The sequence below is a fragment of the Suillus subaureus genome (assembly GCF_016647635.1).
Source record: "Suillus subaureus strain MN1 chromosome Unknown BJ212scaffold_58, whole genome shotgun sequence".
NCBI classification, from domain to species: Eukaryota; Fungi; Basidiomycota; class Agaricomycetes; order Boletales; family Suillaceae; genus Suillus; species Suillus subaureus.
In genome coordinates, this window is record NW_024538614.1 from 65,919 (window position 1) to 81,366 (window position 15,448).

Consider the following 15,448-nt stretch of genomic DNA (forward strand, 5'->3'; position numbering starts at 1 on the left):
GTTCAAGCTCCCAAAAGTATACCGCCATCGTTATCATCATGACCCATTGTAGGACTGCTGTATTTGCTTGGTACATAATCACTCTCATCTGAGACCTCTTCGTCAACCCCTCGTTCCTCAACATATTCCTTCAATTGACGAGCTTGTTCTTGGAGGGCCGCTAATGTCAGAGTATTCTGAGTAGCTGTATACTCGTGGAAGGCGATATCTTGGTGAAGATCCTTCAACCTGTGAGTAGTGCACACCTGCTGCCAGATCTTGAGATCTGTCTGGGAGTATTGATGCTTCCTCTTCAAGTGCGCAAGGGAACAGTCAAGGAATTGTCTCCAGTGGTTGTTTTCTTTGACTGCCCAAGTTGCTGTAGCGACCTCATGTCTAGCTAGCTCACAAGTGGTGTACTGTGCCATTGCACCTTCACATAGCATATCATCTGGTAAGTTTGCGAGACTGTGACTGAAAATGTCATTGGTCTGTGAATCTAATTTATGAGCTTTTAATCAACAATATGCATGAAGTAACTTGCCATTAAAGCAGCTTCAGGATACAGCTCCCTGGCAGTCTGGCCCCGGAGAGATTTCATGGCAAATTGAGCTGAAGCAGCTGATGTCGCACTTGCTTTCAAATATGGCTCAAACCTGATTTTGACAGGGGAGGTAAAGGGAGATCTAGTCCTTGTCTCCTGAGAAGGGGTTTGTAACACTCTTGCAGGGGATGATGTTGACCTGTCTTTGATGGGGGATGTTAAAGTGGATCTAATTTTTGTCTTTGGGGAAGCTAGGAAAATTGACTCTCCAGGGGAAGGTGGAATGGCATGTGTGGTGGGAGGGCTAGAGAACTCCTCTGTTGGCATATTGTTGTCAGTTTTGGTTTTGTCTTTGTAAATTGAGGTTGATAGTTCCACACAGGTTTGAGAGCTAGCAGGACTGCAGGAATGAATTGAAACGGTTCCGGTGGATCCACCCATGGATATCTGACTACTGGTTTGGCTATGATAGACTTTGCTAGAGAGACGACAACTATTGGTCTGCTGGTGTCGGAGTCTGAAAGACTTAGAAACTTTTCAAGTTTGAAACCACCAGACATGGCACTCTATGGTATTGACACTGCTACCATGAACACGCATGATCCTCCTGATGAGCCTGGTCGGTTCAGTGGACTCGAGTAAGTGCTGGTTACTACAGATTTAATCTGACTGACAAGTATACAGTCTCAGCAAATCGGTCAGATGCCCCATCTGTTCCAATGTTTTTGACACTGCAGAGGATATATGCACTCATCTATCTGATGATCCAGGTGTGAATAGCCAATTTAACTCTCGAGTTCTGACTATAAGGACCTCTATCCAGGATGCTCTCAGCGACTGATTCCCCCTCCACTTGCATTCCGTATCCCCCAAAGATCGGAGGACCAGCCACGACAAGGACGATTCCATCCTAAGTCAGGTTATATCTACAATCTCGGCCAGCCAAATACTTTTGAATGAATGAAGCAAGACGATTTCAAGGATATGTGGGAACACAATGTATATTATCCATTTTCAGATAGAGCAGAGTGGGAACTCGCAAAATTCCTTTGCGAGAACTTGAATCAAGGGCAGATCACTCGATTTCTGAAACTTCTCTGGGTTCATTGGGATCAATTTACATTGACCAGGCTAATCATGCTCTCCCAGGTGGTTTCAGAGGCGAGACAGCCGCTGTCTTTTAAGAATGCCAAGCAGCTCTTTACTTTCATGGAGGCATTACCAGTGACCCCTAAATGGAAGTGCACACCCATTGAGACTGATGGATATACAACTACGCACCCCATGAATCTCATCTGGCGAGACGCCCTGGAAGGTACACACCATATTTTCAGCAATCCGATTTTCACTCACCATATGAAATATGATCCTTATGAAATACAAGACAATGGTGAACGCAAGTATGGGGAGTGGATGTCGTGTGAGCACGCATTTGAAATTCAGGCAGGTTCCTTCTAAGCTTCCAACGTAAATGTGTCTCACTAAGCAAATTTATTTCTAGAGTCAACTGCCCACTGGCACATCTATAGTACCCATGATTCTGGCATCTGACAAGACCCCAGTAACGTGACACACAGGCTCACTCGAGATGCACCCCACATTCCTGACAATTGGGAACATCCACTCTGAAATTCGCATGAAGGCAACCTCACACGCATGGGCCTGCATCGCATACATTCCAACCCCAGAATATATCGTGAACCATGATTTCTCAGGAGTATTGGAAGTGCACCTCTGGCATAGGTGCATGGATATGGTCTTACAAAACCTGAAGGTCACAGCTCAAGTGGGCGAATTCATGACAGACCCGATGGGTTGCTGGCATTATGCATTCACACCACTTGCCGCCCACATTTCTGACCTTCCCGAGCAACTTATGATTGCATGTGTCTCGAAAAATGTCTCGCCTGTAACCCTAGCTGCACAAGCACAGTTTGACAATGGCATTGCGCACCCTCCCTGAGATGGCCAATCTACAATCAATGAGCTGATCGCACTCAGCAAAATCATAGATCCCTGGAAAGTTCAGGAATTTCTGGAGCAGGCAAAGCAACAATCACTCAGCGGTGTCCATCTCCCGTATTGGCATGACTGGCGGTTTTCTGACCCTGCCATTTTCCTCGTCCCCAAACTACTACACACATGCCACAAGTTTTTCTTCGATCATATATTGAAATGGTGCAAGGAGGTGGTAGGCACTAACAAGCTGGATGCTTGATTCCACAGCCAGCATAAACATGTTGGCATGCATCATTTCGCCAATGGCGTCTCTCATGTTAATCAAATGACCAGACATGAGCATTGCGATATCCAGCAAAGACTGGTCCCCACCATTGTGGGCGTGACTACCCCTGGATTTGTTTGTGCACTCCGCGCACTTGTAGACTTCATATATAAATCACAGGCTCCTACCTTCACTGACTCCTCCATTGGCAGCATGGTTGCCTCCCTCAACGAGTTCCATGCCCATAAACACTTCATCTTAGAGGTGGAGGCTCGCACAGGAGCCTCCAGCCCAATGGATCATTTCCAAATCCCGAAACTTGAGCTCTCTAATTCCTTTGCATGCTCTATCCATAAATCTGGCACTGTCATCCAACATTCAGCAGATGCCAGCGAATGGCTGTTGATCACGCACTGCAAGACACCTTTCACTCGGACAAGTCACCAAAGGAGCACGTTTACTCAACAGGTTGTCAATCTCATTAATCGTGAGGACACAATGCAACAATTTGACTTGTACGCCCTCCTTCATGAATGGGGGATCTCTCTCGTTAATGTTATGGACGAAGAGTTCAATGAAGTCGTTGATACCGATCCAACGTTCAGTTGGATAGCGCATGTTATGCCACAGGAGATGCACCATTTTCAGGCCATTCGACCCGTCCGCAATCATTTTCTCAAAGGGATTCTTTCCGATGAGGCCAGTGTGGCTTTTCATGTTATGATTGCTCATGATCTTGCTGATAAGAACGCCGCTACTCTGGCTAATCATTATCATCTCCCTCATTTCCCACAACTGCTTGCACAATTTCTTGAAGTTGTCTCCAGTCCTAACTCGCACTTTCATGGTCGCCTGCTTAAAGCCTGGTTTAAATTTAGGCTACAGCTTCACTCTCGACTCCGTCCAAGTAATATCATGCCAAGCCAGCAGGTTCAGGCCTATCCACCATCTGATTCCCATCCTTACGGAAATTGCGATATTGTCCTCCTTCAACCTCCAGGCCATGATCCGCAGTATCGTACATTCTCAAATTTTGCTCAATTCTGGCTACTGATATGCCTTCAGCACCATACATTGCTCAAGTCCGAATGGTTTTCACACTCTCTCCACAAGGGTCACAGCTGCCAGCCAAGCTGATGGGCCCCCTTTTGTATGTTGAGCTCTTTGAAATAGCCGCACCCCCTGAAGTTGAGCCACATATTGCCATGTACCAAGTTCACTGTTCGTTCCATACTGTGCCTGATGGTTCTCGCACGCAGGTTGGGAAGATTGTATGCCTTATCAATGTCACTCATGCTGTAGAACTCATACCAGTCTACGGGGTAACATTGGATCGCACTGTTACCTCTGCAACGTCTCTTGAATGCTATAATGATTTCTATCTCAATGCATTCTCCAACAAAGAGTGGTACCATACACTACACACAGATTATGTCTAGCTTTACCTAGTTTTGTGCCATAATGTTTTCAATCTACAATTTTCAATGTTATCAGTGATATGATCAAACCTCATGACTGATCTGGGCCTTGATAAGTCGATGATCTGCTATCTCTATCTTACCGGACAGCGAACTGGTTCTTCGGATCATAATATGCTTGGCTAGTCCATCCTTTCCAAAAAAACTCAAGTCTGTAACCAATCCCTGGACTATCCCAAACTCAGCGGTCAATGAGCAGCTCAATGAGCAGCTAAAGTTGTAGATGTGGCCGGATCAAAAGGAAGTCATGACCGTAAAACCGAAGCGTGCATCCGTAAGGACGTACTGGCTCACGCTCGGCATGTAGCCCTTGATCATCATGGGTTAACTACGACTTGTCGTTTGCTAGTGTAGGCTCAGTATGTCTGTTGAAACCTGACACGGAGGAAGAGATTTCCTGGCAGGACGTGATGATCGGGGCTTACTATATTAAAACCTGTCACGGCAGTTCCACCGTGTTGTGTAGTACGTTCTGTTCACAATCGAGCGAACCGGCTAGAGTACTCAGCTGACTGTTGGCTGACCGCATGACCGACTCGAAGAGGACAAGTAAAAGCGGTGACTCAGACTTGGTCACCGTATCGTGATAAGTTTGTCACAGTTTGTCACTAGTTAGTACTGATCTTGAAAAAGAAGCCTATCCGAGTCAGCCCTGTCTCCTTCCTTCCGATTTCAAGGTCTGACTAGCTATGCACGAGATACTGGCTTTACATATCGCATCTACATCTACATATTACAAGCACGGAGCGTTTGATCACGCGAAAGCAATTCGCGTCAACGTCATATTCGCGCTCCACTCGAGCCCCTTTGATGCTCCACTAGTGCCTGCTCTCGAGTGCTCTACTAGGCGACTTCCCGCAGCATTTAGAATCCCAGATTTGTCGGAGATTCGGCTCACAGCAAACCAACATCTAGAAACATGTTCAAAACCGCACGGTGCCGCGGCAGACCAGATATATCTGTGACTCTGGATTCTAAATACATGTTCTAAACCTAAACATGCCAACGCGGATCTACACCAGGTATGTCACATGCTTGAGCTGGTGGAGGATGAGAAAGAATTCAGAGGATAGCTGTACTTGGTAGAGTCATTTCTTCACGAGCCATCGGAAACGCCTCGCAGGCCGACAAGCAAGAAGAGCATACCTCATTTGAGGTGACCTACTTTCTAATACCCGTGCCAATAGTTAATACACCCTAGCGAGCTCTGTACTTGGCTCGCAATGACTTGCAATTGTCCAATCTCGATCATACCTTAGAGGTCCGTGACATCGTCGGGGAATTTGAAAGCGATTTTTTGAATCTAGAAAGGGGGTCTTGCTCTCTCCCGAGTGCGGAATCGTCACGACATTCGGACGTTGTTGTCAATAGGGAATGAAGCAAAGATACAGCAAATGTCGTTTATTCTTCTGTAGACAAGAAATGAATATGAACAATACTTCTCCGTCTGCAGGCGAGCGGATTTCTTGCACGTGCACAACTTCAGGATTATCGTTACAAACATGCATTGAACCAAAGATAACAAGCCCCACTCCCGAGTATACCTCAACTAAAGAAAAAAAAGACTATTCTTGCGTGAATATCCAAATATATTGTGGTCGTAAAGAATCTGAGGATGAGTGAAGATGATAATGAATGAGTCAAATGAATAGTGTGTCTATGTATGATTAATAGCGTGTGCTGTAGTTTCTCGCGGTCCTTGAGACCGTGTAAAGTGTGTCGATCATTACGATCCCTCGCCATCTTCTGAGTCTACTTTTGCCGGTGGAAGTGTCGACGTGGGCTTGGTCACACGTTGATCCACCGCGGCGGACGACTTGCTGGTCTCTGTCATCGTCGGAGCAGCAGCGAGTGTCCGCCACTGCTCTAAAAGATGTTGACCCACCCCTGGTTCAACCTCCGTACCATCCCGCGAGACCTTGATCTCCCGGTCCTGGTTCCAAGGATTTCGAAGGTGTCGAGTGGAATAGAAAGGAAGACGGTCAGTACAGAGCCATTCCACCTTGAACGGTTGCCCCCAAGCCTGTTGTTCATCGCTCCCAGCATTCTTTGTCATCGATGGCATCACATCATCCTTCAGTTGTTCTTCTCCAGCATCGCCATCATCGCTACTTATACTATTATTCTCTTCCTCCACAGCTTGCAAGGCAGATACCACCGATTTCGTGCCATCCGTGCTCGCCTTATTCCGTACCGCTCGGACTGGTGCATTCCTGTCGAGCACAATATCGGGGGTTGCACTTACAAAATCCTTGGATATTATTCCAGTGGCTGACCTAGCCTTTCCGCTTTCATGGAGGCTAAACTTCTTGGTTGGAGGCCCTGCCGAAAATTCCCGTCGTGGGCGAGGCCCGAGTGCAGCTGGTGCAGATGATCGATGAGGTTCCATAGGAGAAGGTTTGCTGCTCAGGGTCCCTCCAGTATGTGGAGTGAAAGGCATTGGCGACTCCTCGACGAGACGGTTTTCTGATGGCGTGAAGAAAGACTGATTGGTAGCAACAGTTGGGCTAGGACTGCCAGGCTGACACCGAGACGGAGATACAGAAGTCACCGAGGCATCCGCATGCGACGCCCACGGAACTCTGTGCTCGCTTTTCAATATCCGACCAGTCATCCTTGTGTGTCAAGAAAATCAGTACCGGGAAAAAAAATGGAACTTTACATACTGTGCATATCCGTAGAACTCCCCGCTCTTGTTCACGCTAAATATCAAGATAACTTCGCTGCTAGTGCGGTAAGCCTGGTCAAGAATGGCCTCGTTATGCTTTTGAGTTGCCCACAATCCATTTTCAACACTCAAGTCTAGGTCAAACTACAAGGTCAAAGCATCAAAAATAAATCAGAACTAGTGATCCTCTAGAAACACAAACCTGCGTCAAAGACTTGAGAATGAAAAAGCGTTTCGGAAAATGCCTGGACAAAAAACTGGAGTTCGTCGACGAATAGGAACTACTTGATTGAGCCTTGACACTGTCTCCGGGTTGCGAACCTTGGCGAGCTCTGGTAGCTTCATCATCACTCGACTGTGATGACGCAGTCACAGCCACTGGATGCCCAGACTCACTCGATAGACTCGAACGGCGACCGGTAGATGATGACTGATCGTCTTCACTTGGAGCAACCTGCTTATTCATTTGTCCCTGCTGAGATTGCTCGCGGACATAGCGAGTGTGCACGCCCATTCCCCGTTGCCCACCTACCCCAGCACGGAGATCATCCTCTTTGCGACGTACTCGACAAACAAGTCGTGGACCCCGTCGGTCATGTGGGTGGAGCTGTTGCCCATTGAATTGCACGATTGCGCGCTGTAAGTGCTCTTCCGTGTCAAAGTTGACAAATGCGCAGTTTGACCGGGAGATTAAGAAAATCGATAAGACACCATTGGCGTCAGACTCAAACGAGTCATTGTCCATAGGAGGGCGTTTCAGAAATCCCCAGAGTTCGTCGTGGGTGGTCCCACCTGGAACATTCCCTATCCACATCACCCATTCGGATCTGTGGGAGGGGGGGTTGGGATGATAAGCTCGACGTACAATGGGACGTTCAGAATGAGGGCGAGATGAAGAAGTAACGGTTGATGGGGGCGAAGCATGACGTTCGTGGCGAGCGAATATTAAGGGAGAATTTGATACCGGTGCCGATGATGATTGGGGAGCTGCTAATGCAACCTGAGGAACCTGAGGTGGGTACCTTGTAGGCAGAGCCGCCGGCGGAGCAGTCGACTGCACAGGTGAGGTTGGTCCACCATGAATGGAGACTTGAGAAAAATGTGTCTCCAAGTCGACCGAAGGAGAATCATGCAAGGGTGGGAAGTTCATTAGGTACCGAGGTTGATAATGCATGGGGATCCCCTCGTTAAATCCAGGCGGGACAGGAGGACTGTAATACCACTGATATGGGTTTGGCTGATATGCGTGGTCGTAACGGTAAGGAGTGTATGGACTGGGATAGCGCACAGACTGGTATTGTAATGTGCTATGTGAACCAGATGCGCCAGGAGGAGGATGCTGCACAGGTAGCGGAGAGTGAGTTGCAGGACTATTTGCAGTGGAGTGCATTCCCGAATTACCACCCAACGGGTAAGGAGGCCTGCCCGTATTATGTGGTGAGTGCGCCTGTATCACGGGTCGGGATCCCAACGGATTTTGTTGATACGGGCCAGATTCCAGAGGAAAGTGTGGTGCGTATCCACGAGCGTGTGTGTATGTATAAGTTGGTGGGTGCGCGGTTGGAAATGGCGGGGGCTGCTGGGATATTGCGTATTGTCCTGGATAGTTATTCAGCTGGAATGACGATGGGGGGTAGTGTCGCAGCGGACTTCCTATGGATGACGATGGTGATATGTTGCTTCCTTGCGACACGTCTAGGTGAGGAAGATTGCCAACATGCGTCCCGGATGTGTCCCGCGGAGCTTGTGTTTGTGTCTGGACTCCACCGGAGCTCGAAGGGAGGACCTGCACACGACCAGCCTGAACGGATGCCAGCAGAGGACGGTGCGATGTACCGGGAGGGGGGCGTACCTGATTCCGGAGGTGCTGCTGCTGCATAGGCGGCCCCGTGCGATTGGCACTATCGAGAATATTGTCAGTACCCATGAAAGTCCTATAGCACGTTACACCAATATTAGCAAGGAGAAGAACCAGCTACAAAGTCCCTTGAGTTATGACATTTGCAGCGAAAAGGATGCTACTCACAGGGGATTAAAGTTCGTGTTTCTCCTTTATGGGATAGTATGAACTGTTCAATCGAAATAATACAGGCAGAGCCTTCAGCTCGCCTTAAGAACCTTTACAATCTGGAAGAGCGTACGCCGTGAGAACATGATGTCATACATCTCTCCAACCTTCTCGTCGCTCCTGTAGAAGTCTTGACGCCAAGAGATCGGCGACACCTCCAAAGGGCCCTGTTAAGTACCGCCTCCGCTTTCGCCGATGCGTGCAGCCAATCCACCGTGACAGGCCTCTGCTCAGCCTACTAGGATGAGCCAAGGATATTTGGCACTCGCTCGGTTTCAACTTCTCCTATTTTGTTTATGGTATGGTTGGCGGGAAGATTAAACAATTCAAAGCACTTTGAGACGGTCAAAGTACAGGCCATGAGCATTACCCATTCAGGATGACATGCCGAGGAGGACGAGAAGGTTTGAGAAGGCCTGGGTAACCCGGCCGTGCCGGGCCGGTGACCCAAAAATAAATCGCGGAGTTAACCGCAGTATCATCACAGCCCTCACGCACTGGGTCATCATTGCCTCTCCACTCAGGACGACGTATGCATTGCATCAGCTTGTTGGAGTCGCTTCGGTATCGCTCATTCAACGAGGGCACGGACATCGGCAGTCCTGCAGGAACAAGAGGGCAATGTGGTACTTACTTGCCACGACAGCTTGCTCCTAAAGGAAAATGTAGGCTGCTTGATTGAACCTTTGACAATTCCTGGTAAATTCACTGGGTGCCGCACAGTGGAAGTACCGTCCAATTATATTCGATAGTATCGATACGTACATCAAATTCAGTTCATGCCGTAGGCCTGTGACCCTCTGTCACAGAATGTGACAGTGACAACCAATATTGTTGTAGTCTCCCCATAAATCTCCCATAACTACTCAGTGTGCCTAGACGTGTGCCTCATGAGTTCGCAACTCACACTGAAGTTGACTTCGTATCTCTCACCAACCTGACTGCGCTCGTCATCCCGGATTGTTAATGGGTCGACCCCGTCTTCATGCAACGGCGGAAGAAAGAGCTGCTGCTGCGCGAAAATATAGACAGGACTACTATGAAAGGCCAGTTTTCAAAGATTGGTCTCGTGTCGCAATTAACTGATATTCGTTGCAGGAATAAGAAAACAATAAGCGTGAAAATGGCAGCCAAATACAAAGCACGACGTGCAGGCAAGCCGAGCAGAACAAACTATGACCCTGCGAAGACCACACAGCTGTGAGCTGCACAGTTTTTTTGTGGTTTCATGTCCTCTTATCAATACCAAGCTCCGGATACTCTCCACAGCCTGTTAGGCACGTTACCGAACAAGGGACATCCGTATCCGATAGCGAGAGTGAGCACACGTCACTGCCTGATAGTAATCTCCACCGCATCGATTTACAGTACGTATTCGGGCTCCCGCTGCTTCGCTATTCCAAAAATAACGGATCCGACTCTAGACAACGCATCCGAGACGTTCAAACAGCAGTAGCAAAGACAACTGCTCTTCATGCTGAGGACTACTTCGAGCATCTCTACTCCAGCCTGACGAAGAACTCGAATGACTATCAACTCCGGCTATCAATAATTTCGGACGCCCTGAAACTTTTAGAAAGACATAGTTTGCAAGCCCGCACGTTGGAGACAGAACTTGTGCAAGAGAACGAGGTCGGGAAATTGTTGTCCCAAGCACAAGAGCTCACACAGACGTTACGGGATATGACGGGAGCTGCTGAAGAGCTCTGGTGCTTCATCGTAGACAATCCAGATGCTACGAAGCTCATACAACAATATTCTCGAGGTGAATTGCGATTTCAACGGCCGAATGTAGACAAATGACCACGGATTCTCGACATTAATGATATACATTGGCGGCTGTTGAGCGGCGGTATAGTACTGCTCTGATTGGACATTCTAGTTTTCCACGCCTGAGGCTCTCGCAGTTCCGCCACTACAGTTTGGCCATCGTGCGAGGAATCGCGAGTCGCTGTATTCGTAACTAGCAAGAGCACTGGTTCTACACAATGTGCACATGCTTCGAATATAGCCAGATCCAATTCAGACTCGACCTCCCCAAATGGATGTCGTACGGACCTCGTCTAGTCTCACTCGTCGGTGTCAATGTTGTTCCCAAGTCCAGGCTGCTGTTTCAAATGTGGTTCTCGAATCTCTACAGGCTCTTAGATGTTCCATACCAGTATTGGACGAACTGCCGCTGATAAATTCCTCCACCGCCGCCGTACTATTGACTCGCCTGGAGGAAAAACACCTGTACAGAGGTCTGGACCACGGTAACGGGCAAGCGGATTGCGCTTCCTGTTCGTGTCGAACGATTGGAAGTTTGGAACCCCAAGTATATTTCGGAAACGAGCGTACGTTTTTAGTATATACCCCTTTTGTTTCATGCTGCAGGTTAGGCTTAGCTTTGCTACCTCATCAGATCCACCTGTTACGGCGATGGACTCCGTGCATGTAGGTGCTCCACTGGCACGGGCCTGGGGCCTGTTCTGCACTGCACTACTCACTATCGTCTACTCAGCTATGATCTTCGTGTACCAAGCGCTCTGTCTGCAGGCGCAATCAGCAAAGGACTTTATCATAACAATTACAAGGACAACGACGATTCTTTGCTTTTTGTTTGCTGTGCTAGGCACCAATGTTTCAGGGTGGCGCAAATGTGATGGCATGAATCAGGGAAATCTGGGGAGATGCCGTACTTATTGAGCCTTGGATGTCTGTGCATCCCTTGATGCCCGTCAATTGTAATTCAATCGTCTCGTTTTGGGGTTAAAGTTCATGATGCGAACACACGAATACAGGATAGTGACTCCAAGGAAGCACAGATATCTGATGCACGTGTATCGCGCAGTCAGATGGATGATGGCAGATCACTCAGGGAAGCCAAGCGATTGCAGAATTGAACGTTGTTTCTTCTAAGCAATCGCCAACAAGACCACACACAGCGAACTATAAAGGACTCGCGTTTGATAGCAGGGAAACGACAGTCCCTCAAGACCTTTAACACATCAATCCATCTACCACAATATGAACACTGTAAGCCTAGCTTCTTACAGCACATTTCGTATCTGATCTCGATATTCTAGGCCACTCAAGTCCCTGTTTCTGCTAACTCGTGTGGCTCGAGCAGCTGCAATTGCGGCGACTCGTGAGTAGTACTGTCCCTTACTCTTGTACACGGAGCCTGATTCGCAACGCGCAGGTGCGGATGCAAGGTGGGAGAGTGCAAATGCTGAAGAATGCAGCGCCTGCCATGTATTAATCTTTGACCGGAGTCGAGTGTATAATTATTGGACGAATGATCATGAAGAAGTGATGTAAAGTTTGAATATTGTTCTTGTGTGAAGCTGCAAGTTGAAGTAGCGAGGATCTCAATTAACACTACTCAGTTCAAATGACGGGAAATGAGTAATGATTAATGGGCATCCCTCGCTAGCGTCACTGAGCAAGGTTATGACATGCAGACGCGATGGATGTAATCTCAGATGATTAACTCATCACGATGCAAGGCAAATATCGGGGGCTTGTGGTGTGGGGAATTTAAAGAAACTAGTAGCGTGCCTATTTCAAGTGGTGACATACACGGAGGATATCAGAACATCATAATCGAAGAATCACACAGTAGTGCTAATCAATGACTGTTAGCTTCTCTATGTCTGTGTCACGTCGGGGGGTGATCCGACACGGGAAGTTCACGGGACGCCTGCGAGTCGTCAGCACTACACACGCCAGTACTTGTAAAAGCTACACACGACGCAATTCCGGGGGTCCAGCGAGGTTCAAAATCGATATCTTTTCCGTTTTCATCCGTCGCTTTCAAGAAATCGAAGACAGCGAGCATGGAAGCAATCGCAGACCATAGACTTGCGTCTGCAAGGTAACGCCCCACACATATGCGTCGGCCCCATCCCCAAACGGGAGTGACGTGGTCGTCATTCAGGTTGCCAGAGGATGTGAAGAATCGTTCGGGCTTGAATTCAAATGGAGCGGGGTATTTGATTGCGTCATGTGTCATCGCCCTGTGAACACAGTGATTGTGAGAGAGGGGACAGCTAAATATTCTAATTGTTTGTACCATATATTCGTCAGGATAGTGGCACCTGATTGAGACCGTGTTAGGCAAGAAATTGTCACTTGGGCTCCCTACTCACCTTTCGGGATAAAGTATCCTTCATACACGTCGTCGTTAACAGCAGAGTGGGGTACGCCTAAAGGAATGCTCATAACCGGATCGGGGATCATGCATTTGCAACGAGTGCCTTACCGAGAGGTGCAATCGGATAGAACCTCAGTGTTTCGCGCAGGACAGCTTCAATGTATGGCATAGAAACGCGATCACCAAAGTCAGGGAGTCTGTCAGATCCTACGACACGATCAATTTCGGCTTGAGCACGTTTCTGGGCTTCTGGATTGAGAACCATCGCTTGTATGAAGACGAGTAGGGCCGAATGAGTCTGTAGGGTAAGTAAATCGAAGGTTACTCCCAAGCAATTGTTTGCGAGCTCACAGTCTCGGATCCAGCTAACAGCACAGTCAGTCAACGTTACATGAGGAGTATAGGTGAAACCAACCCCCGAATGCAGTTGCACTGGATTCTTTAATCGCCAACTCAAACAATGCGTCGCCCTGAAATCGTGCGAGTCCTTCGGAGACCAAGGAAGGGCCAGACAGCCCAGAGGACTAAACGCCTAAGCAGAACATCACGCACCCCAGAAGATATGTACTTACGATTCTGTCAAGTGCATATTGAAATGGTTTCTCAACCATATCCTTGAGCACGCTCTTCAGTTCCAAAGCATGACGTTTGAATGATGCTCCAGGGAACCAGGCAGGGATTAAGGTCACTATGTTTGCGTTCTACTAAGGTATTCTCGCACGGTAAACGTCACCTACAGGCAGGATAGGAATCAATGATAGCCGCCTTGTCTGGAGTCTCTGCATGAATAATTATATCCATTGCCCCCCGAATCATGGAAACAAGGGGATCATTGGGCTTCGTGTCGTAGTCATAAACAGCGGACATGACGATGGATGCCGAGTGCGTCTCCAAATGCAGTTCATAATTAGCGGGGTCTTGGAGAAGCCCGACCAAGAGCTGATGCGCCTTGCGAAGCTGCATAGGTCTGTAGATCACAGCGGCTTCAGGGCGAAAGGCTTGGTGGTATATTCGTCTGAAATATGTGGTGCGTGAGCAATGCCAAGGAGTATAGAACACATGCTTACCTGTGCCTACGCCAAGCATCACCGTAGCCTCGCATAACCGTCCTAAATGCAATACCTAATCTTGAAGAGCAGTAGTATGAGTAAGTCTCAAAGCGCAAAATCGTATTACTTGCAGTTCCATTGTAGCAAAACGGGGTCTGTCAGAATAATTGCTTGAGCGTTTCTCAAGAATCGCTCGTGCTACGTCCACAGAGTTCAAGATGATGACATCCTGGTTGAGGATACGAGAGTATGTAATGTCGCCTAGAACTCTGTCAGATATGGTGGGTGTCGAACAGGAGCAAAATAAAACGCAGACCATAGATATCACTCCATTTTTTGTATGTGATCCAAGGAAAGTCGGTGTTCATGCGATGCAAGTTGCCAATTATGGGCAGGGGCTTCGGACCTGGAGGTAAAGGGTGTTGTCTTCGCGCTTTCTTCTTGACAAAACTTGTCGTTACACCGATTATCACAAGGAGAGTCACGACCAAAGCCCCATGTGCTAGGTCCATGGTGAAGTTCGAGGGAAACGTGAGACAATGTCAAGTATGATAACCTCTTGATCTTTATCAGTTACGTTTCGGATATTAAAGATCTCATTTCCGAAAGTGACGGCGCCCCTTCGTACCATCTAAATGCGTATCAACATGTCATGAGACTTGGTGGAACTTTCGGGTTAACGATCTGCAAGAACGGCGGCAGGTCCGAAGGCAGCTCACCGAGACTATGAGGGTCGGCAGACTTATCAGCGCATTGCAACCACACCAGGATTGCGTCTGTTATTAACATCTAGCTTCATGTATGCTGGTGGAATGTACACTAACACAATTTGGGTGTGGTTGGACTGGGCTGAGCGTAGCTCAGGGTAGGACGTGCAATAATGCTGCAGGGATGGTAATGATAGCTAGGGTTTGAGCTAATAATTAAGTGGACGGATGGTTGAGGTAAATTGATGAATGTGTAAATTCCAAGCTAGAACCGGAGTGGCGAGCACAGCATAAATGCGTGGATTATAGATGCGGTAGAATGTGGGAGAAGTGCGAAAATACACCAGAATATTGCAACATTCTCTGTCACATTCTCGCTGTTGGAATCGTGCTGGAAGTTACAGACTTCTACGTAGTTATCACGAGGTTCTCCTGTAGATTATCCTCAGAATTCACAGAAGATTTCCCATAGAAGGACTAATATGATATCCAGCTTCGACAATGCGCGCAGTTGTGCCTACTATTGATTGATTATCACGCTTGTCGTTGCCCATAGTGAAGAAAGAATATGATTAGAAACAAGCTCGTCCTTA

The 15,448-nt window shown here is 47.9% G+C and overlaps 5 protein-coding genes across 5 annotated transcripts; 3 read left to right on the forward strand and 2 right to left on the reverse strand.

Moving 5' to 3' along the window:
* Nucleotides 1–1,483: 1,483 nt before the first annotated feature.
* On the forward strand, nt 1,484–4,186 carry BJ212DRAFT_1449761 (uncharacterized protein; the record flags this gene model as incomplete). The annotated part of the gene is made up of 9 exons (XM_041338747.1): nt 1,484–1,624; nt 1,673–1,966; nt 2,025–2,084; nt 2,112–2,409; nt 2,536–2,714; nt 2,754–2,798; nt 2,823–2,903; nt 2,928–3,765; nt 3,813–4,186. The coding sequence occupies 9 exons, from the start codon at nt 1,484–1,486 to the stop codon at nt 4,184–4,186; spliced, it is 2,310 nt and encodes a 769-aa protein (XP_041186914.1).
* A 2,665-nt stretch (nt 4,187–6,851) lies between these two features.
* Nucleotides 6,852–9,005, reverse strand: BJ212DRAFT_1393908 (uncharacterized protein). Its single transcript, XM_041337129.1, has one exon. The coding sequence runs from the start codon at nt 8,818–8,820 to the stop codon at nt 7,054–7,056; it is 1,767 nt and encodes a 588-aa protein (XP_041186915.1). The 5' UTR covers nt 8,821–9,005; the 3' UTR covers nt 6,852–7,053.
* Nucleotides 9,006–9,773: 768 nt separating this feature from the next.
* On the forward strand, nt 9,774–10,883 carry BJ212DRAFT_897616 (uncharacterized protein). The gene is made up of 4 exons (XM_041344295.1): nt 9,774–10,007; nt 10,060–10,161; nt 10,212–10,328; nt 10,386–10,883. The coding sequence occupies exons 1-4, from the start codon at nt 9,928–9,930 to the stop codon at nt 10,762–10,764; spliced, it is 678 nt and encodes a 225-aa protein (XP_041186916.1). The 5' UTR covers nt 9,774–9,927; the 3' UTR covers nt 10,765–10,883.
* Nucleotides 10,884–10,908: 25 nt separating this feature from the next.
* Nucleotides 10,909–11,750, forward strand: BJ212DRAFT_897657 (uncharacterized protein). The gene is made up of 3 exons (XM_041344296.1): nt 10,909–11,297; nt 11,366–11,687; nt 11,745–11,750. The coding sequence occupies exons 1-2, from the start codon at nt 11,003–11,005 to the stop codon at nt 11,647–11,649; spliced, it is 579 nt and encodes a 192-aa protein (XP_041186917.1). The 5' UTR covers nt 10,909–11,002; the 3' UTR covers nt 11,650–11,687; nt 11,745–11,750.
* An 820-nt stretch (nt 11,751–12,570) lies between these two features.
* BJ212DRAFT_1449764 (cytochrome P450) lies at nt 12,571–14,660 on the reverse strand (the record flags this gene model as incomplete). Its single annotated transcript, XM_041338748.1, has 11 exons — nt 12,571–12,646; nt 12,696–12,962; nt 13,019–13,043; nt 13,095–13,151; nt 13,208–13,397; nt 13,486–13,623; nt 13,672–13,787; nt 13,837–14,114; nt 14,167–14,221; nt 14,299–14,409; nt 14,465–14,660. The coding sequence occupies 11 exons, from the start codon at nt 14,658–14,660 to the stop codon at nt 12,571–12,573; spliced, it is 1,509 nt and encodes a 502-aa protein (XP_041186918.1).
* Nucleotides 14,661–15,448: the final 788 nt, after the last annotated feature.